A 27,603-nucleotide genomic window follows, 5' to 3' on the forward strand; every position below is an offset into this window, starting at 1 on the left:
ATGCTTTTTTTTATTAGACACCTAGCACAGAAAACAAAAATTGCATTCAAGACACCCATCAGACTTGTCTGTGTTGCTAAACCTCAGTGATTTTGTTGCCTGTGGGAATAAAACCTGTGGAGCACATCCTTAGTTTGGCACATAAGTCCTATTTTGCAGATGCAGTGTTGAAAGGCAGGTCCTGCTCTGCTTGTACACAGGCAATTGAGCAGGAAAACCAGTGGATCAGTTATTGTCTCACAGGGTATACAAGGAATGAAAGAATCATGAAGTGAATGTCCTTGCAATGTGAACTGTTTGAGTCCTGCAGCCAAGTCCTCCTGGCTGTGCCTTCCCTTCAGTGGTGGCCAGAAAAGAAGAAATTGTCCTCCTTCACTTACCAAATATCAGTTTAACCTCCTACGGGTCTGTCATCTTGTACTTTGGGCATGATGGATTTCCTCAGGAAACCTTCCCTTTGTCTGTCCACTCACAGGACACAGACAACATTTTCTACTGATGTGTTGTAGTTACAGATGGCTCGATGGGGATTCCAACAGGAATGATACCTGGGTAAGCATATTCTCACTGTTATTTGGAGAACAGAAGGGAAATGAAAACTCCCTGACATGTTGGAGAGGAGATGGCTGAGGAGGGCTGAAACATTTCAGCAGGCAAAGGCAAAGTCTGACTGTATGAGGACGTAGTCCCTCCACTCTGCTTCCTTTCTCTCCTCTAGGCAAGGTTTGAAGCTCACCAGGGAAGGCACTTCAGGAGCAACCAGTCACAGTGAGCTGAAACATTACTGAGGCACTGCAGCACACGGAGCTTTGTTATGACAACCTGTAGAGGCTACAAAGTAAGGTCAGTGATTTTAAAAGTAGCTAAATCTGGGATTTCACTCTTAGGAAAACTGAAGGATACACAATATTCTCATTCTTGTCCATGCTACTGCAACAGGGAAGCCACTGGATGCTCTCCAACCACAAACATGGATATTTCTGCTTGAAGCCTTGACTGTTTGTGCAGCTTCTCATCAACTGTAAACATTATTTTTCAGAGTAATAGAGGATGAATAATTTCTCTTTTAAAGCTTTAGAGGAGGAGGGTGAGTGAGAAGAAATATACATATCACCAGGGAAGAGAAACAAATCTTTGTTTTTCTGCAAAGAATAGACTGAACTGATTTCTCTCAATAAAGACAATCTTATCAAAATGATTTGCAGGAGCACCATCAGTTTCTACACAATTTTAGATACAAATGTAGAAGCATTCTGATTCCACTTTCCCCTGCATTTTGATAATGCCAAAACATTATATCTCAGTGATAAAACCTCAAGAAAAATTATTTTATCATGAATCATACTGACTTTATAATGTATCTGCTCTAGCACTGAATTCAAGTATTGAATACTATACCTCACAGGGATTTTGTTTATACAGAATCAGTCAATTTTATTGTGGGAAATGTCACAGACTTTTAATGTGTGGCATTTAATGTTAGTATCATACAGAGCCTGGAAAGCCTGTGCCATGCTGAATCCACTTGCTCCAAATGTGAGATGTTGCTGCTTCTACAGTCATGCCTGGGACTGTACAGGAAAGCTGATCACATACCAGTGTGCAAGTCTGAGAGGTAACTGAGATAGGTAATCCATCAGCTAGTTAGATGTGCTCATCTTGGATATCCAATAATTAAAGACACTAGTCCACAAGAAAGTATCATCTTTAGATCTTTCCAGAGTAAGTCTATTGTGGATACAATATTGCTGCTAGCAAGAATTTTCTTGCTTCTTTCTAAGCCCATGGGATATTTTTCTCTCTCACGAAGAGATTAGCAGAAGTTCTATAAACTATGAACACCTGTGACCTTGCAAAGCTTTGTTTATGGTACAGTAGAAAAATATTTTGACAATGGATGTTTTAGGATTTTAGCCAATCACCCCAAGGTGTGGCAGATCCTTTGTCCAATTAGACTATGAAGAAAAAGTCTATAAAAGAGCTGTAAAATAATTAAATAAATCAATCTTGCTGCACAATTCCTGCATGTTGGATCTTCTCTCCTACGGCTGCGGGATACAGTAATAGTCTATGGGGAAATAAAGCACTTGCCAGTAATGGATATGTAAGATGGTATTCTATGGCTAAACTGGAATTACAACACTGCATCCACTGGGGTTTGAGATACAAAATCACCTTTGTCACGAGCAGCTGAATGCTGAGCAAAGCCAAAGCACGTGAAACATTCTGTATTGCTATCAACAAAATGAAAAACTGCTTTAAAACACGTATTTTAAGAGATGGCTGCAGAGAAAGTGACCGTACCCCCACGTATTTGCACATTATGATTTAGTCCAACATTTCTGTTTGGATCTGAAAACACCTCTTTTTTCATGCTGCTCAGAAGCCAGACTTTCAGCATTCAGAGAAGGGATGAAGTTTTTTCTGAGCTGATGGTGCATTCTGCAGTCCAGGTAGGCACTTGAAACAAGCCCCTGAGCCCTGCCTAACACCCTCTGAAGTGAGAGCACAGAGGTTGTGCCGCAGACTTTACTGTCAGCCCCTCCAGGCTGTCTAAATCTGATTTTGATTTGCTGGTCATGTGCTCCACAGACATTTTAAGCCAGAAGGCTTAAAATCTACTATTGCTGTATTTTATTACTGCTCAGAAAGTGGTATCTCAATAGTTAACCAACGGCTCAGCAAAGGCTCAATTCCTCTGTGCATGTCCATAGCAACATTGCTCTCCATTAAGAATTGTGTTCACAGGGATACAGCAACGGATGAAGAATACACAGATTTCCTAACTTGATTTGTTAGCAGTTGTCTGGCATCAAATGCTGGTATTAGAGACCTGCAAGCTTATTCCCCCACAGCATTCAAGGCCCTCACTCCCTTGTTATTCTGCATCCTGTACAAAAATCAAGACTTAGCTTCATTAGCCAGTTTGGTGACCACAAATTTTCTCCTGCTTCCCTGCACCCTCTTGAGGCTCAGATTTTCTACCCTCCTGAATCATATTATGGGAATCAAGTTATTTTATTTCACTAACAATTAATTAACAGCAAATAGGTACTTATGTTTTTACTCCTACTGGTTTCATTCTTTAAATGCTCACTACAGGTTTTTTTGGAGCTGAGCCTAGTTAGAAGAAGATTTCCATGAGCAATCCCTACGCGAGGGCAAATTTATGCTAAGTTCTGCTGAGATTTCTTCCCCAGCTCATCTTCTCTTCTTTCACCAGGTGAAGATGATCTAAGTTGGCCCAGTTCTCATTCTGCCTTTAAAAAACAGGCTTTTAACACAGAAAAGCAGATGTATCTGTTCAGACAGCAAAAGCAGATCATGATCAGGCAAAAGACTGCCCTACATACTCAGAACTTTAGGGCCACCTTATGCATTTAGGTTGAGTGTAATTCCCATGTTTGGTTTTGATGTGCTCATCTCTGAATCCTTCAGTGAAGAAGCTGCAATCCAGAGTGCTGATGTGAAAATCCCAGACCACCAAACCTCCATAAAAAAAATGCCAACAGCTTTATCTGAAAGTAGCATTGCTGGGTGCTGGAAGATTAATGGCATATCCAGGGTATGTACCTCCAGAACACAGCATTTCCACACTGGGCAGTAAAGTCATGATACAAACCTTGCAGCATTTACCTGGGAACTGCAATGAAATACACAGCTATCCATTACTTAGAATCCCTTTCGGATTAAGCAGCAATATCCCTGATTTGACACAGAAAAGGCATCCAAGAACAAAGAAGACCCATGGAATTCACATGGCTTACCTAACACAGCTCAACTCTGCACTCTTTTAAAAATCCTTGCAGAATCAAGACCTTTTAATATGCTTAGCACTAGAGAAAAATATCACGCTTCAGTTTGCATCTGAGTGTGAGCTCAATGCCAAAATGTATTTTGAGAAGGGAGAAATAGGTTTTAATGCAACAATAATCCTCCTATTACACACACCCCCACACCTGTCTATGGAATAATGTTTAATTGGTTAATAAAGGAGAGGTAACATTTAAATTATAATATCAAATCTCTTCAGTCTGGAGAAACAACCTCATTTATAAGGGTTGATCTAGTACTCCTTAATTTTATTTAGTATTACAGGTTCTTTTACAAAACAGACATTATGATTATTGAAACGGCAATTCTGTATAAGAAATAATTCACTGACACATTTAATTTTTACCCATTCCAAATCACTGTCATAGTAGCCTATCCTTCACCTGCTCATATCCACCCTTCTCAAGTGGCTTCTGAAAGATTCCTTCGCACTGCCTCACTGATAGTCATGCCTTGATCCTACAAGCACGCGTGAGCAACTAGAAAATGCAGCTTCTTGAAAAACAGGTTGGTTTTTTGGTTTTTTTTTTTTAGAATTGAGAAGAAACACTTCAACAAATAAGAAATTCAGTGAAAAGTACAGTTGACATTTTCCCCATACAGTTTTCTTATCTGTCATCTTGTGTTGACTGGGAAAAAAGTAACAAATTGGGGGAGAGTAAATTAACAGAGCTCTCACTATTGACTTCCCAGATCAAGAGTGTGTCCTTCCTTTCAACCCATGAACTTCTGGGACCAGGACCTCTCATCCCACTTGGCCTTAGCACCACATCTAAGCATCTCACCCCCTTGCGCCTATTTGCAAAGACAAGCATAAATAACAGACAGAACAGTTCTAAGGCAAGAGACTTGAAGTGGTGGAACTCAGCACAGCCTGGCCAGTGGGACATGCAAATGTGGGATTTCATGCTTTGGACAGCACAGCGAGTTGCACCAGGGCTTCACGCACCCCTGATGAGTGGCTAGGAAGACATCAATTTAGAATTGAATTGCTTCTGATTTTCTTTTAAAGAATCTAAATGAAAACTTCTTTGTTGAGAAAAAGTTTTAAATTTATCTTGAATCAAAAGCATTTTCCTCCCCAATTTTTTTCTTTCAGCTACCAAACCAAATGACTCAGCTATGCATGCAACCCTAAACCCTGTGTTGCACACTGATGGAGACAGTCACATTTTCATTTCCATTGCATCAAGTTCTATCTGCCAGTCTCTGCTAATTCAGTCTACAAAAGATAGCATTTGTAACAGAGATTGTTAATGCTTCTAGAAAATAAAATCATATTCTAAAATGACTGCTCTCATTTGTGACCTCTTAATTCTCATAAAGCAGGTGATCCTGGTTAATGACTAAAATGCAAACACCTGCTTATCCCTCTCAAAAAAAAAAATAGATTAATAAAGCTGAAATTACACAGTTAATGGTGTGGATAGTCTCCCACAGAAGTGTGATCACATTTCAGAACATTATGTTTTACATAGCTCGATTTTAATGAAATTAAAATCAGTTACTATTGCTACATCCTCAGCTATTTTAAGACTTCTATGGTTTCATAAACAATAACAGCAAGCATTCATTACCATGCTTTTGGAAGAAAAAATTAATTCAGCAAAGGAAGAAATATAGTCTTTTATCTGTAACTACTACACATATTATTCTGCACTCTGACATAAATCTGAAAAAGGCAAAAATATCTGTAACTATACAAGAAAGTTCTAGTCAAAGCAAGAAAACTGTGTAACTGACAAGGAAGATCTTGTTGCTGTGTAATGCCTTCCAAGAAGCATGTCATATAGTTTTTAGCTGAAAATGAGAAGAAGCCATGAATTATTCAAGAACTTGCCCATTTGTTACCAAAACTACTTTGTCATGTAAATGAGCAGAGTTTTGAAATTTCCCAGAAAAAAAGTATGTTCCAGAATTTGATCTAAGATCAATTCTTTATTTTTCACAAGGGATTTGCATTAAAATGTTTCAGAGTATTAAACTAGTAACTTGATTATCACAACAGTGACTTCTTATGAATAAAGCACGACTCCCTTGAAACATGTAAATCACCATCTTCCCATAACATTTTGGAATCAGGAAGTTCACATCACACCCAACCTCTGACAGAGCAGCTGATAAAAGAAAAACTCAAAAGGCCTCAGCACAATCCAACTGCTGAGTTTGGCAGATATATCCAATATTTAAACAGGACATTGGCCCAGTACAAACCACCACACTCCAGGGCACAATCCTTGATTTCAGTAGCATTCTTCAGGATCAAAATAGTCTGAGGCAGCTGAGGCAGCACGACTCAGCAGAGATGGACAGAGAGCAAATTCTGGGTTCTGAACAGTGCTGTTATTTGCTGCAGTACTTGTTATTTAATTCATCAAACGTCTAATTTTAGTACAGAATAGCCGACAAGGATGAAACAAACTTATTATCTGAAACTAGATAGTCTAAAACCAAATCGTCCAAAGTATCTGTAAACTCCTTTTAATTCAAAACTGATCATTTAAGGAATATTTATTCATTCATTCTTCAAAAGTCCTCCTTTTTTTATCTTCTCATTTTAGGCATAGAGATGACATCAACATCTACATGATGGAAATCACGAGCTCCAGCACATGTTTAATTTAAGGCTCATCCAACAGCTCCAAGATACTTCTGAGAAATGCATTTTGGTGCCTTACCAAACAAGGTCTGCTTAAATTTATGCTAAATCATAATTGTATATTAAAATAAACATTTCTTCAAAACCAGACAGAACTGTAACTCCCCATGGCCTGATCCCATCAGAATAATTCAAACTATAACTTTTTAATAACTCTGAGAATTTGAAACAGAACAGTACTTAAACAAAATACTTCATGATTTAAGAAGTATCAAGTTCTGAAGGTTTACAGCAAATCGAGTATTTGCAAATGTTGTATTTAAAAAAGAAGCAATTAAGTGAAAGCACATTAATTATAGCTACTGGATGAGGTAACTATAATTACTAGGGAAACTAATTTTGAGACAAAACATTATGTGAAATATATAATTATGAGAATAAAAAATTGAATATGTATTAACTGGATGAATATCTCAATTCTAATAGCTAAAATGATTTTTTTTAACCAATATCTAATACTCCATACATTATTAACCAATAATCCCCACACTCTTATTTAGACTTTAACACAATACTCACCTTAGAACACATGTGTAGAAACCACTGTCTTGCAACTCAACCGAGTGAAACCATATGGAATCTTCATCCTTGCTCATCCTAACTTCGGAAAATATAATGGGTTCTTCTAAATCTCCTTTGTTTTTGTACCACATAAGCCTAAGACCTGTGCTTTGGGCCATGCTATAATTAGTTCTGATATAGCTGTAGAAAAGGGCACATTTCACTCGGACTGGTTCACCTGCCAAAGCCATGTATGTCTTGAGATCCACTGACCAGTCAATGCAACCATCAACTGAAAGCAAAATAATAATAAAGAAATATTAGACACAGAAACATTTTTCAATATAGTAGAAGGCAGCTTGGGAAATGCAATACAATACATTAAAAGAAATGGCTTTTGTCATGTGCTGAATTGTTTTAGGGTACATGAAAAACCTAAAGCGGTTACTGGCAAGTAAGTGGTTTCATACACCTCTTTTAATTACATGAAACTGTGAATGTGCAGGCAAGCACACTGAGCTTGCTCAATTCCACTTCTTTAGAATATCATTACTTTCATCCCCAAAACACGAATTCTTTATTAAATAAACCAAATGTTTTGCATCTTAACTACTTGCCTCTGTAAACCAGTTTTGAATTCTCCAGTTCCTTGTTGGAGGAAAATGTACATTGGCATCTGATACCAATCTTATCCCTTAAAGCTTTTCCATCCACCTCTGTTAATTATGTTATGCAAAAAAATCCCCAAATGACAGATGTCACATTTATAATTTTCTTTTCAAGGCAGTTCCACATAGTTGGGTTTTTTCTCTACAGGCTACTCAAACTGTAGAGATCTGTATTATATACAACAGGATACAATTGCAACATGCTGCCAATGCAATCAAACTTAATACAGGAGTCATACAAATAAGAAAGGACATATTTTGATGTTCTGTTCAGCAAAACCTTTTGAAACAGTTTTCCTGATACTTCACTTTAAAATTAACACACATCAGACAGTTTAATAAAAGATTACTTCTCCCTACAATTTTTTCTCCCATTGCTATTATCTTAGTTACAATACAGTCCTAGCACATGCACACATATCAACATATCACTTATAAGAGACCTTTTAATTCAATCTTTTTCATTGCTGGAAAAATTATAAGCTTGAAAATCAGCCAAGAATAAAACCAAAGAAAAAGATTTCAAAGGCACATCATCAAAAGGCAAACACAGTACCTAAAGTTAATAGAATTGATTAAATATGGAGCTTTTAGAATTTATTGATCATATTAAGCTACAAGTAAATGAAACCTCTTTACCCTTAATGCAGCACCTCAAATTCAACCAGGTAACTCTCAAGTTGCCTCTTCTGCATTTACAGTATCAATTCTCAAACTATAAATGTTGGATATCCTCAGACACTCTTCATTTAATACACATCATCAATTGCATTCTGTCATCAAGTGATTTTTTAATTTACTTCCTAAACAAAGGTAGTGAGCACAAATTTCTGTACATGGAATATCAGGTCTGGTCCTACTTTTAGTGACTTTTACAACCTTTAAATTATGTCTACCAAGTTTTCAGGTTACTCTTTAATCATTCAAAAGTAACCGTAATAAATGGAAGGTTTTAATTTTCCCATCACAGTAAATCAGCTTTAATTGTACTGTGATCATGTGAGCCATGCACCTGAACCACATGTTAAACTTGTTGACACTGTCCACTTTCATACTTTTTTTGGACATAAACTTCCATGTAGCATCTTGCTGCAAAACAAACTTGTGAAAAGAAAAGCTCAGGAGGGAAGGGAAGCCCGTTACTCAAAACATTACTCATGACGGTTTTGACAGGTGAAGGGAGATCATGCAACACCTTTACCCCCAGGGTGTTTCCTGTTCCTGCCCTCCACCCCACAGGCAGGTGCAAAAGCAGCAGCTGGTTGTGCCAGCTGACTTCTTCTTTCTTCATCAAAAAAGCCCCCCAAACCCTTCACCTGAAGTTATGTACACACTGTTCCAGTTAACTTCAGTTTTCATTTTCATTCTCATTTTGCTGGAAACATCCTGCTGATTTAAATTAAAATTCATTGCTTTTAACGGCTGCTGTTAATGACATCAACTGAAAGGCCAGCAGCAATTTACGGATGTTCCTTTTCCTTGCTGCTTCCTCTGTGTCCTTCCTCTAACACTTAGTGCCACACACAATAGGACAAGCTTGGATAATCATTATTTGAAAATCCTGTACTGAAGCATTTGTTCTCAGTGAATCTCCTCCAGGTTTATAACATCCTTCACTGTGACCAAAGCTCCACATTGTAACTTGAACATGCCCTTGCCGGGACCCCAAGAAACACCTAATTGACCTCTTTCTGTGTGTTGCTGCTGCACAGATATGGGCAACCAGCAGCAGAGCTGGAGAAAGAACCTGGTTCTTCCAGTCCTACACCACCACCCAATCCACTTTTACATTAAATGCCTGGTTCTGACACCATGAATTATTTTATATAGATGACAGGGCTTTTACACTTAGCAGGTATTATTGTACTCCATACAGCGCTTCCTCAGAAAAGCTCTGTGCTTTTTTTAAGTCCTGCTCTTTAGGCTGGTGTGATTTACAATTAAAGAACAGTGAGGAGCTCACAGCTGCCTTCTCTCAGCAAGGGATGTGCAAGGCAATGCTGAGATCTCCAGATGCCTCATCCCTTATTCTCCAGGACACATAGGTATTTTCAAAGGCACCCTCTCTCCTGTGCTTTAGCAAAGTCACAGAAGCCTAAGTTGAACTGAACACGAGTGTCCAGAACTGGAATTTAGATACAGACTAGTTCAGCCAATCTAATTAATTCAGCCAATCTAATTAATTCTGTCACTCTTGTGTCAATCGAATCCTGTCACATCGTCTAAAGCTTTCAAACCTGTGCTGGTTTGGCAAAGTTAAACCACACCAATGAATAACTAACAATGAGACATACATGGAAAGCTTGTGGATCAAGGAGAGCAGTGCCAGGTTTTCATTTATTCCACAGAGCAGAGTCACAATTAGTAGGAGTTCTGTAGTTAGGTACTGACCCAATATGGAAATCCAAATCTGGAAGCTGAAAATACCATGCCTCCAATGAAATTTTTCCCATATCAAACAACTTGTCAAAGCACAGCTCAAACACTAAGCAACCCTCAGTGTCATTCAATCTGCCTCATCTTCTACTTTCATTTGAAAATTTCTTTTCCTTTCTCATATGCACTTCTATTCTAATTCCAGAAATTGAGCTGTTGAAGTATAGGAAGCACAGTGGAATAGATGAAAGGCATTTGAAAGGAAATTTACAACCAGGTCACCAGAATGGCTAAAAACCCTCTCCAGCTGCTCCAGAGGACAATATGGCGGTGGGTCCAGTGCTCTGTTGGCCATTGCCAGCACTCCAGTGGAGGCACCGGACATGGTGACCTGAGCCCAGCATAGCACCTGCATCCCAAAGAAGAAAAGAAAGAAAAGGAAATTTACACTAGAGACTTTTTCCGCCTACTAACAGTATCAGAATGCAAGAATTTGAGCAGCCCACAGGAGGCTGACCCCAATAGGGAGTGGGCCAGAGGGGGAAGGTGCAGGCAGGCTGCTGCCCATGGCCCTGCCTACCCCAGCTACTCCCCTGTGACAAGTCTCCCTGCAGCAGGCCAGGAGGGTATAATTAAAGAGAGAAGAGCACACAGGGAACGAAGCAACCAGTCATTATAGGGCTGGTGAAATCTGTGGAGAGGAGAAGTCTCACAGAGCGCCTTGACTAAATCTTAATTATTGAAGAAAGACAGGAGATGACTTTTTCCCCTTGCTCTTTTTTTCTTGTTCAATACACAGCCAAGAATGTTTCCTCTTCTGAAGCTGTAGAGGCTAAAATCTAGGTCAGGCTCCCTGTACTCATATGGAAGCTGGAATTTTTCCTCTTGCCGTGCTGTCAGTCACTGGAGCATGAGCATTGTTAGATTCGTTTGGAGTATTCTCCAAGCTGTCATTACAAATGACTGGAGCTGCTTAGGTGGAGTTCAGCACTCCATTATCCAGAACAAAGTTTGCTGTCATTTTTGTTGGGCTGGCTCTCAATATGTAATATAATTAGGTTGGTGAGAAAAAGAATAGCATTAGAAAGGCATTTATTATATAATAAATGTATATATACCATTTCTCTGCTACCCTATAATCACCTGGTAAGTGCCTGACTGAAAGCTCATTCAAATTAAATCCTGTCTATTGTGGATGTACTTTACACACTTCTAATACAGATTTTCTTTTTCATATGTAATTTGGAACATTAAGAGAATATGGAAAACACTGTCCCATTTTAATCCCAGGTTCCCAAGGAAAAGTGGTTTGCCCATCTATCTGTCAATCTTCCCCATCCTCTTAGCATAACTTCTACCCCAGCTGACTAAATTCAATCCTATTGCACAGAACGTGAAAGTGCTCAGGAGAGCTCTCTCCCTCATAAGTGCAAGAGAGCGTCCTATTGCGTCCCCCATGGGCTGGGAAAGACAGCAGCAGTGAACCACAGTACAGCCCCACTGGGCCCATCCCAGTTACCTATCCAGGCTACTGCAACCTGAGCACAGAGTGAATTGAAAATAAAGGTTACAAAACTAATAAGGAAATTATGGATTAAGTTGGCTGACAACAAGTTACTGTACTTTAATGTTAGCAATCACCCAAAGCATGTACTGCATCTTCTTCCTCAACATTTCCTGGCATTTTTCCATTACTCTTATTTTAAATAAATCTAGTTGTCTAGAGAGTCTAGATGCATTTTAACATGAACCATAATAATTTATGAGCAATTATAGAGGAGCATGTACATCGTCTATGAGTAATTTGTCTTCCTGATTGCTGTCACATGAATAATTTTTTGTATTGCGCATCTGCCTGTTATAATTTTTATAGGGATCTGTCACCTACAGCAATTTATATCATGGCATTGTTAAACATGTTTGCCTACCTTGTTACCTGAAAATCTCAATTTAAATTGAAATAATCTACAAATAAATAATTAAAAAAAAAATACACTAGCTAATGCATTACATTTATTGCTCTGCAAAGTAGGCAATACTTGTGACTGTAGGTACAGCCAGAAATAAAACCACCATTCCTCTAATACAAGAGTTATATTGTTATATATATATCTTAGCTGTAGAACAGCAGAGTCCAGAAACTGATATCCATCATGCTCAGGGTTTGCAGACACATAGCAATGATAGATGCACTCCATTAAGAATTGCCAAAGAGAGCTGCAAATTTTTTAGAGTCTTAAAGGGGAGAAATCAGTTACAGCCTATGAATTTTTGGCAACTTGGTATTTTCAGACCTTGATTCTGCAGAAAAGGGAACACACCCCACATTTGAGCACACACAGTAAAACCTTTAGCAGCTTCGGCTGGACATGATCTCAAGGGTCAGGGTCGCCATATGTAATTGGTTTCACATCTCTGGATTTTTGGCTGCACTGTGCTAATGCTGCTGCAGTGCTTGCAGACCTCTGCCGGCTTCTCATCACAGCCTGGCACTGCCATTTGAGACCTGAATATCAGCAGAACCCAGTGTGTGTCCCATCTCCTCCCAGAGCCTTTCCCTGCTCCTCCCACCATGAACCACTGGGCACCTGAGCTGCCTTAAAAACTGACAGCAACCACCACACCCTTCTGAGTATTCTTTAAATACTCCAATGCTCAGAGACACATTTGCTGGTCAGAGAACACATTGCAAATAACACACTCTCTTGATCACTTTGTGCAGTGTTCAATAGCATGGATGTTACCTTCAAAGCAGGGTGAGATCTCTGCGTGTGGAGTTCCCTCGTCTTAGCTGACTGACCAAACTGGATGGTGAAAGGACACTCTCATAACTGTTAATAAAAACTCACTCTACTGAGAGACATCTGAGCTGATATCTCTGACACGAAGAGCAAGTTACCTGGCTTTACAGGGGAGAAGAAGAAGCCCATGCTGGCAATGTTGTAAGAGGAAGTGGAGGGTAACATTGCCCAGAAGCAGAGGAGCAATTGCTAAGAGCAGGCAGGAAGGGGAGGAGGGTGAAGTTCAGGTAAAGTGTCTGCCATGTCTCTTTTCTGTATTACCCTTCTTTGAATCAAGTAGACTCTAGGTTTTGACTCTATATCCATGTTTTAAAGTACACTTTAGAAAAAAATCAAATCATTTTCTCCTGAGTGACACAAAATCAAAAAATGTATCTGTTGGAGATAAGATCACTTAGAAAACAACCAATCTTGAGCAAAAACAAGTTTATCATGGTTCAAGATGGGTGAATTTTGCCATGCTTCTCCTACAACCCTGTTAACAACTCTCACTAATTCACTTCTATGACAGTAACACCTTGTTTCAGCAATAACCAAGATTATTTTGCTGTAGAAACACAACATCTAAGAATAGGATCACTCACAGACTTTGCAGTTTTTCTACTCTGATCTCATTTTCTAATTATTATCCAGAAAGAATTAGACTATTAAAACTCACTGGTGAACAGGTTTGGGATTTTCAAGGCACGTAAAAGTGCAAATATTCCAAAATTCCTAAGTCAAGTAATGATGCGTGCAAAAAATCTTCATTAAATTTAGCAACATGCAAATGTTTCTCCAAATCTGGGCCAAAAATAACGAAAAGTGCATTTAAATGTCCTTATACGCTACCTATTTTTTTTTTTCCAAATTTTGATCAAAGCTTCGAATTTCTGTAGGAAGGACTAAAAGGTTTTTAAGACTCGTGTATGCTTCATTTTTTTGACCAGCTTTTCTTATAATCCACAGCTAAACAACCCAACTCAAATGTCAAATATTCCAGCCGAACACTCATCATTTCCTTTGAGGTCAAACTCACTGTAAATATATACAGCCAGAGGTTCAAATCACCACAGATTGCTCTGCCCTGAATTATGTATGCATATGGAGCCAGGAGCATTTTAGCCTTGTATTGAAAATGCAAAAGAAAGAACATACTGGTAGATCACCAAAAATCTCTAGGGGGAGAAAAAACCCTGAACAAAATCTCAGCCTCCAGGAGTGACAGCATATTAATGAGGTCGAGGCTTAGAAATTATACTTGAAGAATGAAAATGCTGTGGCAACATCAGTAGAAGTGACTGGACAGGGGCATTTCATCCCGTAGCACTTGTCAGAGCCAGCTTTTCAGGTGCCACCTTATCACAGGGGTTTTTTGGAATGCTTCCTGATGGAGAGAAGAGCAAATCACAGCTGTCAGGTTAAGATTTTGCTGGAGACAGGGAGGTCTGAGACACATTCTGTGAGGGAAAGAAAATCCCTGTTCTCGTCATATTCTTTGCTACCTCTTCCAAGTCAGATGTTCCCAGAGACAGATGGAACCTGAAGTGCCCTTCCAAAGCTGTGCTCTTTGTGTTGAGCTGATCGCTCTGCTGAGCACAGAGAAAGAGATGGGGAGGGCACTAGCGTAACTCTTTAAAATGCAGCATATTTACCCTAAAAATTAGTATTTGGTGACCTTGATCTCCTAATCACTTCAACATCTGGCAGGTTTTTAAAGAGCCTGTGTTGAAGTAAAGAAATTGGAACTTATAAAAGAGGTTTGGTTTAAAATATTCAGTGTAATGCCTTGATTCTCTGCAGCTGTCACCACATTAGAAAACAATGTAAAAGCCACCTTGACAATGAACAGCAGTAGAGCCAGGACATGAACAATAAAGAAATCATACTTCATGGGTTCATGCTTTCATGTATTTTGTGAAGTCCCAGACATGGGTTCAAGGCATGTGCCCCAGCCTGTCCTGCCTTCTCAGCCCCACCGCCACTGCCTGGCCCCCACCCTTCCCACTCCAGTTCCCCTCCTGCAATGGGGCAGCAGATTTGGAAGAGCTGTAGGAAAGGTCATTGACAAATCTCCTGCCTCTCCCCAGCCTCCCTCTTTGCTTCAAGGCACTAAAGCCAAGTGGGTGATCTGCAGCGAACGAGGTATCCAAACCACTAAACTTTTCTTCTTTGAGGATCTATAAATTAATATCCATTTCTTCAAAGACAGCCATGAAATAATATGATTAAATTAGCACCAACTAGCAAGGGAACATTATTTTAAGCAAGAAAAGTATGTTGCTCTAGATTGAAGTGGCCAGATCAGATACGGGACATTTACAGCTGCTTCTTGGACTGAAAAAGTAACAAAATTTTCCTGTTTAAATCCTAAATTTTAAGTTCCATAAATGAACAACTCAGACAACCAAAAAGTCAGTGCAAACACAGGTATGAACTCAAAGACTTTAAATTAGTGTTCATCCAGCTCCGAAACCCATCTGAAGATGGGTTTTTCTTTTCTCATATTGTCCACAAAATCTAGTAAACAAAAATACTTCCCTTTTCCAAGCTTCAAAACAGGGGAAAAAAGTAATTTTTTTCTAGCATGTCATACGGTGGATGTTGCCATTTTTTTTAGCTCTTTGGATTTCTGAGGGAATTAATGAATGATGGAAAAACTCAAAGAGAGATTTCCCAGCACTTTTGATACTTCTTTGGTGCACAGAACTATATTCAGACAAAGGAGATAGATAGAAAGAAAGAAGAATCAGTATCTAAGGGAGAACAGTAACTGATACCAATAACAAGTAAAACAGAATGAAAATATTTCTTTGCATTTATAAATAAAAGTTTTATCCTAACAAGTTTTCGGGTAAGGAGTAACACACTGAAGACACACTTTATACCCGAAGGAATATGCATTTAATATTTTAAGTGCTGTTGACTACACATGAGCTCTTTAAGGACACTCTCTAAGACAGTTTCAATATTCTCCAGCCAACCACATTAACCACATAAACTTTCACAAAGCTCTATTTTCATGTCTTTAGCACCGTGCAAACTTTGGGAACAAAGCTGAATTTATCTCAATAATTGATGAGTCTCTTTTCATTAGCTCCTTTGAATAAAGTTACTGAAGGTAAAGTAAATGAAAACTAGCTCCCAGATCAGGCAGTTGCAGTCTCAAGTAATCACACAATTAGAAAACTCTATTATTCACTGCTTGTTATTCCCAGAAGGGAGTTGTAGGAAAGAATTGTGAATAACAAGAATTTAAAATTGAAGAGAATGAACCTCTATTAACTAGGTAGCCCCTGTGGGGTAGGAGAACTGGTGTACATGCACAAGATTATTTTATCTCACATCTGTTTTTCAAGTATGTGGACAGCTTGAATTGGATTACCTGGTCTGAGGGCATAGTACTTTTGAGCTTGAATTAGGTTAGGAAGATGGACTCCGTGTTGAATACACAGGGACAAATTAATTTCTTCCACTGTCTGTAGAGGGGAATCCTTAAGAGACACAGTTCTGCTGTAAGAGCTCCTACCACATCTCACCTGTGTCAGAGGAAGAGTGCTTGACAGGGAAAGAGAGCAAGGAGACTATCAAAAGAGCCCACCACCAGAGGAAAGCAGGACTGAGTTATTCCTGGGGATGATCTCCATGGTGTTTGTGCAAGGTTTAAGCAATCATTTACTGGGACACCTCAGCAGGGACATTTCTGGTAACCCAAATTCCCCATCTACCATGGGCAACTGGTGCCTAACCAATGCTGCTGCCTGTCCCATAGAGCCAACTACGCCATCATCCCGGGCCTTGGAGCGGAGCCAGATTCCAGACTTCCAGGGGTCTCTTCCAACTCACCTGACCCTATGGTTTGTCCTACCACCAACACAGCCCTTCACAGTTCACAGACACATAAAGGGAGCCTTTCTCACAAATATCCAGATCTTGGTGCACACATGCACTACCCAACTCCTTAATCATTTATTTTCTAGCTTACAAAGATGCAATCAATCCATCACAAGATTACCAAATGCTTTAAAAAACTGGTTCCCCATCATAAACACACTGGGTAGAATGAATGTTTTGGGGCTTGGATGACTATAAAGTACTGGATGAACACATAGCAATGTAAAAAAAAAAAAAAAGAAGAAGAGAGAATGCCCAATTTTCAATCAGGACATGCATATGAATAGAAGGGAACAAGTCAAGTTCATCTTAATTTACTTGCAACAAATAACTAGCTTTGGTCATTTGCTTTGACTCTACACATCTACCTTTGGATATTTACACATATTTGCCATTTTACAATTGCTGTGCCATTCTTCCTGTTATCTGGCACAGATAATTTCAGCTGCAGTGAGCCAATTACCATTTCCATTTGCATGACAGGAGGACCTCTGTTTGAAAAGGCTGTGACCCACACTCTAACCTAGGTTGTAATTCCTCCTCTTATTTTAATTCATTATCTGCATGTATGCAGCAGAATTTAAATAGGAAATCCTCCTGACTGCAGAACACACTAGATTGCATTTCAGTAAAATGAACATTCACAAATCAAAAGAGTATTTGCTTTTATAGGATAGTCATGAGTAGAAGTCTTAGTGGGTTATTTAATTAAAATATCTCTGTAAGTGATGAATTATGAAATGCTTTCAAAATGAGATATTTTTAAACATTAAACATTGTTCTTAAGACTTGTTTCTATTTAAAATAAACAAACAGGGTTATCCTAATTGCAAGTCATTATAATTACATGTAAAAAAGAAAAATTAAGGACGATAGAAAAATGAGCCATTACAAGAGCTACCTGTGCTACAGATGTGTCTCTCTAGGTAAAGTGGCAATGCAGTGCTGTGCTCTGGAACACAGTGTGGCACATTTGCTTAGGAACACCTTTACATTTACATAGCTATTGTCTAAAAGCTGCCAATTGCAACATCCTGCAGCATTGCATCCACTGGCAGCCCCTCACCTTCAATGAAAACAAGGGTCCTGTTGATGGGACCACATCCACCTCCTTTTCTGAAAAAAAGGCCTTGTGGGGGACTGCCATCACAGCCCCCCATGGCCTGCCAGTTCCCCAAATCCCCACCCACGTCCAGATGAGTTGTGAGCAGTGACTCTGAGCAGGACTGGTCACCAGTACCACAACTACTCTCAGTCCCCTCTCAAGCTCCCATTCCTAAGAATTTGCTTCTCCCTTGCCCCAGAGATCATCCCTTGTTGGGGTAGAGGGGCCCTTTTGTCATCACCGGGACTGCAACTCCCCATATGGTCCCATTCCCAAGGACTTCATCCTATTTCCAATCATTTTCCAAAGTCTTTACTCAGGAGATTCAGAGCAGAGGCAATACTGACCGAAACCCCACAAACACTGTCCCTGCTTCAAGCTGACACAAAGCAGTGACTATTTTTAAGTGAGAACCATCATAAAGCAGACAGACCCCAAATCAGCCCAGTCTGCAGCCTTCTCCCTCACACTTCCCTGTAACTTCATGAGCCAGAAACAAAACTGTCAACAGGAACATTTCATTTATTAGTAAGCAAAAGCAACAAACTGCAAATACTTCATTACTAATACATCATTTGCTCAGAACGGCACAAAACAAACAGGTCTGTGTTTTATTCATGGGCCTCCTGTCATCCTCAATGGCGCCAACTCGCTGCAAAACATGCACCTGCTGCCTGTTCCACTGAAAAGGGATGGGAAGATGGAGATGTTTGAGCTCCAGGGCTGAGGCTGAGCAAAGGTGGGAGTTGGGGATACGGGAGGGGAGCTGGCCTCAGGCCTTACTTTGGATGTCAACACATCCTCCAGGTGGGACACTGCCCTGCAGTCCCCTCATCCATCAGCATGTTATTAAATCATCACAGCGCAACGGTAAAAGCCACCTCTGAAACTCGTCATAAAAACCTCCACCTGAGCTACTGCTAAACCAGAAAAATTTCATAACTGGAGCAACATGTTTAATTAATGTCTCTCCACTGGTTACCCAATACTCAGTAAGCAAGGTGGAGACTGCTCATTTGCTCACTTACTCCCAGTTTCTTATCCTAACCCACATTCCATGATTTCCTGTACCAGCCTTGGGAATTGACTGCCATAACAGCTTGAAGACAACTGTTTTAGTAATATTTTAAAATTATTAATATGGCAAAGCACAGAGGTGACTAAACCTGGATTGGCCACTGGAAGGATCACCCCAAAGAAAACCATTATGTTTTCCACTTAAGAAACCCTGCTTTGAAACATGGAAAATCAGTACTTCAGTTCTTAAACAGAAAAAAATTCACAGTGATTAGGGAAGACAGGACAGAAATGCAAAGCTGGATCCCTTCTTTTTCCATCCATCCATCCATCCATCCATCCATCCATCCATCCATCCATCCATCCATCCTTCTTCATAGAGAGGGGGCTCATTTCCAAGCCTTGTTGAAGCTATCTCAGTAAGTTTGAGGGGCTGCAAATGCTTGGTGCCTGGGGGACTCCCATCCCTGCTCAGGGCAGCCAGGCTGTCCCTGCTCCTTTCAGAGGGCTCCTTCCTCCCACATCAAGGCTGGGGCTCTCCTGCCCGCTGATCCTTCCCTCACTGCTCCTGCTAAACCCAAGTAGAATTCAGCAAATAGTGGGGAAGTTTCCCAGTGAGAAAGCTGGAGAGGGGAGGGAGGATTAATTATGACACACAGTGTTGTGAGTGGATGCATTCCCAATTAAAAATGCTCTATTTAATTCAACCCAATTTTATTATTGTTTTGACGGTATTATTTTTTTCAGCTCACAATGCCAGATTTTTCAGTTGAGATGACAGAACTGTCATCTGTCCAGCTTTACATCTGAAGAAAGAGGAAAATGACTGTTCCCAGCTGGAGAAGAAAAAGCACACAGGAGGCATGTGACCGCAGGGTAGGGATTTTGGGTACAGACAGGGAAGTGAAGTGAGAGGTGTCTGACAGACTAACACATGTTACTGGGGCACCAAAAAAAAAAAAAAGGCACTTTGAATCTGCTCTTATCAAGGTTAAAGCAGAATTTAATGGCAGAAAATCATTCTTGTTTTCACAAGATACAGGGTCCAGCCTCAGAGGTGTGGACGGCATCCAGCTCCCACGGAGATCAGTGCACCCCACACAACCTCTGTGTCCTGCAGACTGGGGGACAACACGACTGGGAGCACATCCCTACAGCAAACCCTCTTTGTGAGAGGGGAAGAAGAATAAAACAGAGAGGCTCTGTAGAAGCAGGCATATGAATCAGAAATAGAGATGCAGGCGTCATGCAAACTATGTTAAGGGAACAGCTGATAAAGAGGACTTCTTCAAAGATGAAGACTGTCTGGTGTATTTCTGTTGGAAATAAGACTATCACAAACACAATCATATTTTTTCATGTGTCACTTGTGAAAGAAATGATACTTCACTGAGGTTGACAGTGTAAGAAATGCAATTAGAATGATTTGCATATTAAAGACATTATTGTGTCTTCACTGTAAATATTTCCATCATGACAACTTTGAACAGAATCTTTGCAAACAGAAATATAAATATCCTCATGCCAGATTTCACATAATCTGAAATCATGCTGTGTCAAATTGTCAATTTTAAGAATTCTCCTAAGCCATTACAAATCTCATTTTAATCTCTCCAAAGACTCATCTGCTTTTACATAATTGAAAATAACCACTGTTTGTAATGTGTTAATTTTGATGTGTAGTGAATAACATGGTGCCAGAACCCTTCTAGCCATTGTTTTGAAAAACTGTACCAAGCTTTCCCTCTCCAGACTGCCCAGGGCTTCATAAACCTTTACAGTGCAATTTTTTTGTTATTAATATTAAATATTCCAAAGTATGTCATCAAAATCATGAGAGTTGGATTTTTTTCCTCTTTCCTAGGACTGACTAGTGTGTCCTCAGTAAGAAAGATAAGCAAATACAACCTCATTAACGAGCTACGAACTTTAGATAACAAAAAGCACCACTAATAGCCCAATTGCTATTGAACTGCTTCTCCTCTTAGAAGAGACAAATCTACACAGCAGGAATCACGGACCCTGCACTTCTTTGCTTCTATTTGCATATATTTAAAAATAGTCTTGGCACTCCAGAGAGCACGGATAACATGAAGGATGTGAGGGATGACAGCAGTGTTCCACCAGACCCAGACCAACACACATCCAAAAGCAGGCATGGACAAAGGGGACTGGGGTTACAAGAATATGGTACAAGAAAACTGACTTTCAACCTGGTTTTGCAAACTCTACATTAATTAGGAAAGGATTTCTCAAACGCCCACGCATCTCCAAACTTTGTGCTGGGAAAACCATTTACTGCTAAATGAAAAGTGTAGGCTGCATGCTAAATATTCTGAAATTTTGGTTCTCTAAATTACTGTTAACTCAACATTATTCCTGTCTACCTTGGGTTTTTAAATGGAATTACATATAGCCTGCAGCTCCAAATCTAAATGAAAAATGTAGCTCCAATTGAACCTTAGGAAAAAAAAGGCAAAAGTTAATGAGATTTAAATTGGTAACAGCCAAAGCTTTCCCTTAAAGAAAACATTATTGATTTTAAAGAGCTACCTAATGAAAAAGAATGGCACTCATTTAAGACTTTGCATGAACTACATTAAGAGTTTCATTTGTAATAATAAATAAGGATGTGCTTTACAGTGCAATTAATCAGCAAAATTTATGTACATATTTTTATGAGTTAACTACACATTCCCTAAGCCCTTAATCACAGTTTTGGGTGAACTGTTCATGGTAGCAAAGAAATTATAATTTCTAAGGCCCAGACTGTGAAGATAATTAAGTACCAGTTCCCTATAAAACACCTATACAGTTTCTGGGCTTATAATCTATTCTTCATTTGAAAAATGGAAATGCATACTGTTTCCCTTTACTCCTTATTAAAAAATGTTTATATTTTCAGTTTAAGTAACTGATTATTGGAAAAATTCTCCTCCTATGAATGCTCTGCAGCTTTATACGCTATGAAAGAAAAAATATTATTGCCAGGAAAGGCAATACATGGACTCTTTGTAAATTCCCTGATAGGCAGAAAATTTGTCAAGCTACTGGTTTTCATATATTTTCATTCAAACATAATTTTATACAATCACAAGATACTTCATCATATCAGTACAATTCAGGAATATAATACTGTGATCCTTTGATATTTAAAGATGGAACACTGGTGACCATGCAGTTTCTTCTCTGAGAACTGCTGAGAAAACAGATGAAGTACAAGGTCCCCCAAGCAAGTTTAAAATGACTTTTAAACCCAACTACTTGTGCAAAAAGTAAACATGCCTGGAACCAGTCCAAACATAATTTCACGTCATAATTAATTAAAGCTCCAGACAAAGCCCATCAGAACAACAGGAACATTTAGTTCATTTGCTGAGATACCTGGAAGTGCTAAAACTTTAAACTCCATAAATTGCTAAATTCCCTCACAGATGTTGAAACCAAGCTCGCCGGGGGGAACCCTAAGCCCCCTGCCTGGTTCCTCAGCTCCCACCCTGGGAGGTACCTGCTCAGATTCACTGTTTGAGCCATAGAGCTGCATGGCAGCACCTCACAGGGCTGTCAATGTGTCGCCTGCTCACACACAGAATGACCTCCATCTGCTACTGATGACCAACGGTGGTGTTTAATTCCCCACCAGCTCTAAAGATGACATTTCTCTCTAACAGCAAACCAGGAACAAAGGTAACTGCAGTTTCTCAATGAAGCAAGCAACAAATGTCTCAAATTAAGCTCATGCATGCCAAGATGACAAAAAACATGTAAAGGTGCCCCTTATGGTACAACAAAGACCAAAACCCCAGCACAGCACTGCTCTTGCAATCCAATTCACTGGGACAGCACTTCCCAGGGGAGATATGACTTGTCTAAACATGTCTGAATGGCTGGATTTCATCTTTGCTTTGTTAAAGCAAAAGATAGATTTACAAAGAGATGCATTTATTTTTAATAAAGAACATTCATACACATTAAATTCACCTGCCACAAGACTGTGCCTTGAAGAGATTCTTAAAGTAACTGAATAAAACTTAATCCATCTGTTTCACAGAACTAAGAAATACATCTGCTTCTTTGTGAGCTGATTTACAGATCCCTGGCAGATCTCCTCCCCTACCTTCAACATCCTGCTGTGGCCACTTTCTCAAGACTCTGGTCACTTTCTTCACATTGTCATCACAATTCAGAGCAGTAGTGCAGCTTAGAATCAAATCCTACCATGATCCTCCCTAACCTTTCCCAGTTCAATCCATGAAACTCTCAAACACATAATTTTTGGGAAGAATTCTGGAGGACAGAAGGAAATTGAAACTCAGGTACGCTAGGTTGGTTTTGTACTTTGTTCTTCCCATTCTTTAATTCTGAAGTAAATTAATAAACATGAGCATTATGTCTGTGATATTGCCTAAGGCATGACAAAAGCAACTGAAACTGCAGGAGTTGCACCCCTGAATGGATCTTAAGGGAAATGATTAATAGAATCTAGCCTATCATTGCTTGTTCCTCTAAATTATGTATTCTAGTAATGGTCAATAAAACTGTTTGGAGAACAGAAGCCAGTCCTTCCTTCCCCACACAAATGTGACTGGAGTACATTGCATGTCGGCGAGATGGACCGCAGGACCCCTGTGAAGGCTTAGGACAGCAGTGGGGATGGGCACAGTGACTCCTGTAACTCCAGTTGGGGTTTAAATCTAACCCAAAGGGACTAAGAACTACCAGTGGACTGAGGGCATCAGCTGGCAGTTGGAACAGTCCTAAATTGAAAAACCTAGGCTAAGTCTGAGGGAAGCAATAAACAACTGCTACTCACCCTGCTGCCATAGTGATTTTCACATCCAGATAAGCCTAACATTTAAAATGTTTCTCTTGCTTTTATTTCATTCCACTTTATAACACACTGTTTCTTTTCCATTGTTTTACAGCTGATGCAGGGGTTACTTTCTGGTGTGTTACAGACCACAGCTCAAGGACTCCCAGTTTAAAGCCTATTTCCCAGAAAACCACTCTGACAGTAGGCAGCCTTGTACTTCTTCTTAACATCCGCCTGATTTTAATTACCACTGCCCACATTCAATGCAAAAAGTTTACCACATCACTTCTGACTTCTGGAACTTTCACAGGTAACAGGCTTCCACAAGATTTTTTTCTTATTTTTTTCCTCTTGTGTCTCCTACAGGTTGCTTTTCTTCACATTGTTTCAACCCACAGAGTTTAACCAGGTTCACATGCAGTCTGTACAACAGTAAAAACTTCAAGACTTGGAATTTGAAGTTTGCCTTCCTCCCCAATAGCCCTTAGATGAGTATTTGCTCTGTTTTATAAATTCTAGTGGGAATTCCTACAAATGTCTTGACCTATCCTTTCTGCCAGCAGGAGGATTGCTGCTTTTACTGCAGGGAGACAACAACAAAAAACATCTTGCCCATACAGACCCAAGGTTCCCTGGTGGAATGACGTACAAGAGAGATGGGATTTCTTCGGGGATGGAAAGACAGTGTTCACAAAGAGGTTGCTGAATCATTCAAGCATTTTTTATGCCTGTAACTTTACCAAGCTCTCTTTTGAGCTTTGACAAAAGTTTCATAGTCAGATGAGACCAAGTGTTGTGCTCTTTAAGCTTCAGCTGCAAATGAAAGAAGTCCTCCTACAAAAAGCATCTGCAAATTATTTCTTTCAGCTTTGCCAAGGCCAGGCATTCCCTGGTCTTGCATCCACCCAGATGGTGAAGGCTATCTTAGGACGGCCTTCTCACAGAGACAAAGTCTGCCCACCAGTCAGATTAATATGCTAACTAAATCCCTTGGCCATTAAAGATGCAGTTACAACTCTGATTTCTTTTGTAAGAAAAATTATGTATTACAGACTTTGTCGAAAGAGCTTTGTTAACACTAACACTTGAAAAACAACAATGCTAATACGACATTTCCCATCCACTTGTTCTATACTTTTTTGCCACTTAGCAAGGAAGTACAGCAATTCCCTCCCAACCTCTAATATTTGGCCATGTGAGTACATGGGAAGGCACTTTTAAATTATTTTTACTGTGCTAATTTATTGTCTTTTTTGACTTATCTAGAATACACTTGCACTTTAAACCTAACTAAATGTGCCATGTGACAAATAATCTTGTTAACAGAATGTTGGTTTACTAAAAATGGTTAGTATAGTAGTAAACTAGTACCCTAGAAAATTATTTGGGGCAAGACTATTCCTACCTGTGCCATTTCTCCATGCTTTCACACAAAATATGCCCTGGCAGGCACTTGAGCACATAGAACAGCTGTAAGTCTCAGCTCAGAAACCTAAATGAAGCTGAAAAGGGAAAGTCTTGGGGAACTCTGGCAGTTAAAAAAAAAAAAATCTCACTGTGACACTGGAACTACATTTAGAAAGGGGAAAAAATGGCAATCCTTTCCTAACTAGCATTTTTAAAATGCACAAGAGTTTTCAAAAAGCATCAATTCTGCAATTCAAGTGTGCAAACTGGTACTTGTACAGCCACTGAGGTTCAGCCACACAGCACCTGGTCGTCTCCTCTGTGTGATTGTAATGAACATTCTCCACTTAGTGTGCTGAGTAAAAATCATAGGCCATGCTGAGATGTTTATCAAACAGAAATAGGCTTATCCACAGGAATATAAAAGTTTGATTAAAAAAAGCAGATAAAAGGAATTATCCCAATTTCCTAAAGAAAACAGGAATACTGAAGCTTCAAGGCAAGAAAATATTTTCATACACAGCAACTCTTAAAAAAAAGACACTGTTAAGGCAGTTCCTGACAAAGGTAATGGTAGAGAAGGGATCTGCACACAAATTTTTAGTCCACAGCTTTCACTGCATGAGCTACCTGCTCATGGTTTGTTCAGACTCCAAGTTAATAAAACAATAATAATTGAAGTTAAACCTAGACTGAAAACATCAGCTTTCCACATTATTTTCACCTCAGAGTTGTCAGAGTCCAAGAGGAGAGGCCACAATTTAGACTTACACCACAGATGTCTTTGCTAAGCCCTGAGCACTGAAGGATCCCCAGATTGTGAGAGTCCATTGCAAGAGCCCTCCTCAGCAGAGCTTTATGTAACTACTCAGAGGGCTCCTTTCTCCATCAGCATCCCTCACAAACCACCTGCAAGCTCTCTGAACTTTTGTGTTTTCTGTGTAATGTGCTTGTGATGATCCCTTACAGGGTTGGGTTGTTGGGGATTTTTACATCTTGGCTCCACAATTTTTCCCAGCTGGCTTTTCCTTTCTATCTAAGAACCAGAATATTCTAGCTGGACTTCCTGCATCTCAGTCTGCTTCTGAGAACAGCTGGCGACACAAATCTGCCTATTTATAACTATTTTAAAAATACAAACGAAGAGAGAAGCATTTAGATTATGGGGTCTGGCTGAGGACTTGATGTGTGCTGTTTAAAAACAAAACAAAACAAAACCAGAAACACCAACAAGGTAAAGCAAACCACCTCTGCATCATTTGCCTGTATGATTTTCACAGCTACTCTGACTTCTGAATTTAGTTTTCATTTAGAAAAGCCCATTCCTGATTGTACTCAAACTCCCTGGGAAGAATTGGTGTCCTTTCTTGACTTGTAACTTCCTTTCCTTTCACTCCCAGCTCTTACACAACACCTGCCCAACAGCTCAAGAAGGAGATGAGGCGAGGATTGCACAGGGAAGCAACGTGACTCAAATACATGGTCCCAAACCATCCTGCAAAGGACAGGTGTCCATTAAATCATCACCAGAAGGGACACTCTGCTTTGGGCTGGACTTCAGCTTCAAGGGTGAGCCAGCCCATTCTGAGGTAACAGCGCTGTCACCCACAAGCCAGCAAGGAATGTTTAGTGTCACATGGCTGCACCACACTGAGAGATGATCATTAAGGCAACAGTACAAAACTTGCTTTTATTCTCTGAACAGTCAAAGCCCTAAAATTTCCAGGCTGACAGTTCAATAGGAAAGAAGAAACTTATTTATTTGGCCAGTTTCTTCATGCTGTTTTTTATTACTATCTTCAAGCTTTCATCCCCAAATCATATCAAAGGCCAAGCATCACATAATCATAGAATCAGAAAGGTGGAAAAAGACCTGTAAGATCATTGAATCCAACCATTAACTGTCCCTTAAAAACATGGTAACTGGATTCCAGCTGTACCTGCAGTGCATTGTATCCATGAAATTATAGTTCAAAAAAGGTGATTTTTTCCTCAAGTACTATAAAAGACCCTTCACACTAAAGTGCAATATCACTGATCTGCACATTTCATGCAGCTCATGGGTGGTACAAACCTTCCACAGAGCTGGGATGCTTTGCAGGACTCCAGACAACTATTCATAGATCCCACTAAGTCAAGGTTATGGTTATGGGCAAAGGTTGCCAAAAATTTTACTTGTGACCACACTGAATGGGTGGCTTTTTCTAAACAGGCTTCTGTATATCTGCATTTATCAGGTGGAGCTCAAGGGCTGCCAGCCAGGTCATCACATGTTACAGCAAGCTATTTGCAAAGCTTTGCTTTCTCCTGAAAGCAGGAGAAACCTAACAATCATCACCAATTGTTCTCACTATCCCTTAGAACACAGCAGCCGAGAGCATGAAGTGGTGGCTTGTTTGGGCTGGCAGCAGCTCCTGGTCACACCCGACAGGTTTGTCACAGCCCCCCCATAACTTCCTTCTCCTCTGACCTGCAATGCCCTAACGTGAGCTTCAGAGCATGCACGGAAAAAATCACTTTTGAAAAGGAAATGTACATCTGAAGTGAAC

The 27,603-nt window shown here is 39.8% G+C and overlaps 1 protein-coding gene across 8 annotated transcripts in view; it reads right to left on the reverse strand.

Annotated features, from left to right (window-relative positions):
• Nucleotides 1-27,603, reverse strand: part of IL1RAPL2 (interleukin 1 receptor accessory protein like 2) — a 396,752-nt gene that overhangs the window by 189,061 nt on the left and 180,088 nt on the right. For 7 of the 8 annotated variants that reach the window (XM_019290846.2, XM_039571946.1, XM_039571947.1 and 4 more), the window contains exon 3: nucleotides 7,013-7,286. The exons of the other annotated variant lie outside the window; for it this stretch is intronic. In XM_019290846.2, coding sequence (XP_019146391.1) covers nucleotides 7,013-7,286 — 274 coding nt within the window. The remainder of the gene's footprint in view (nucleotides 1-7,012; nucleotides 7,287-27,603) is intronic. 8 annotated transcript variants of the gene reach the window in all.

This window comes from Corvus cornix, chromosome 4A (genome assembly GCF_000738735.6).
Source record: "Corvus cornix cornix isolate S_Up_H32 chromosome 4A, ASM73873v5, whole genome shotgun sequence".
In the NCBI taxonomy this organism is placed as follows: domain Eukaryota; kingdom Metazoa; phylum Chordata; class Aves; order Passeriformes; family Corvidae; genus Corvus; species Corvus cornix.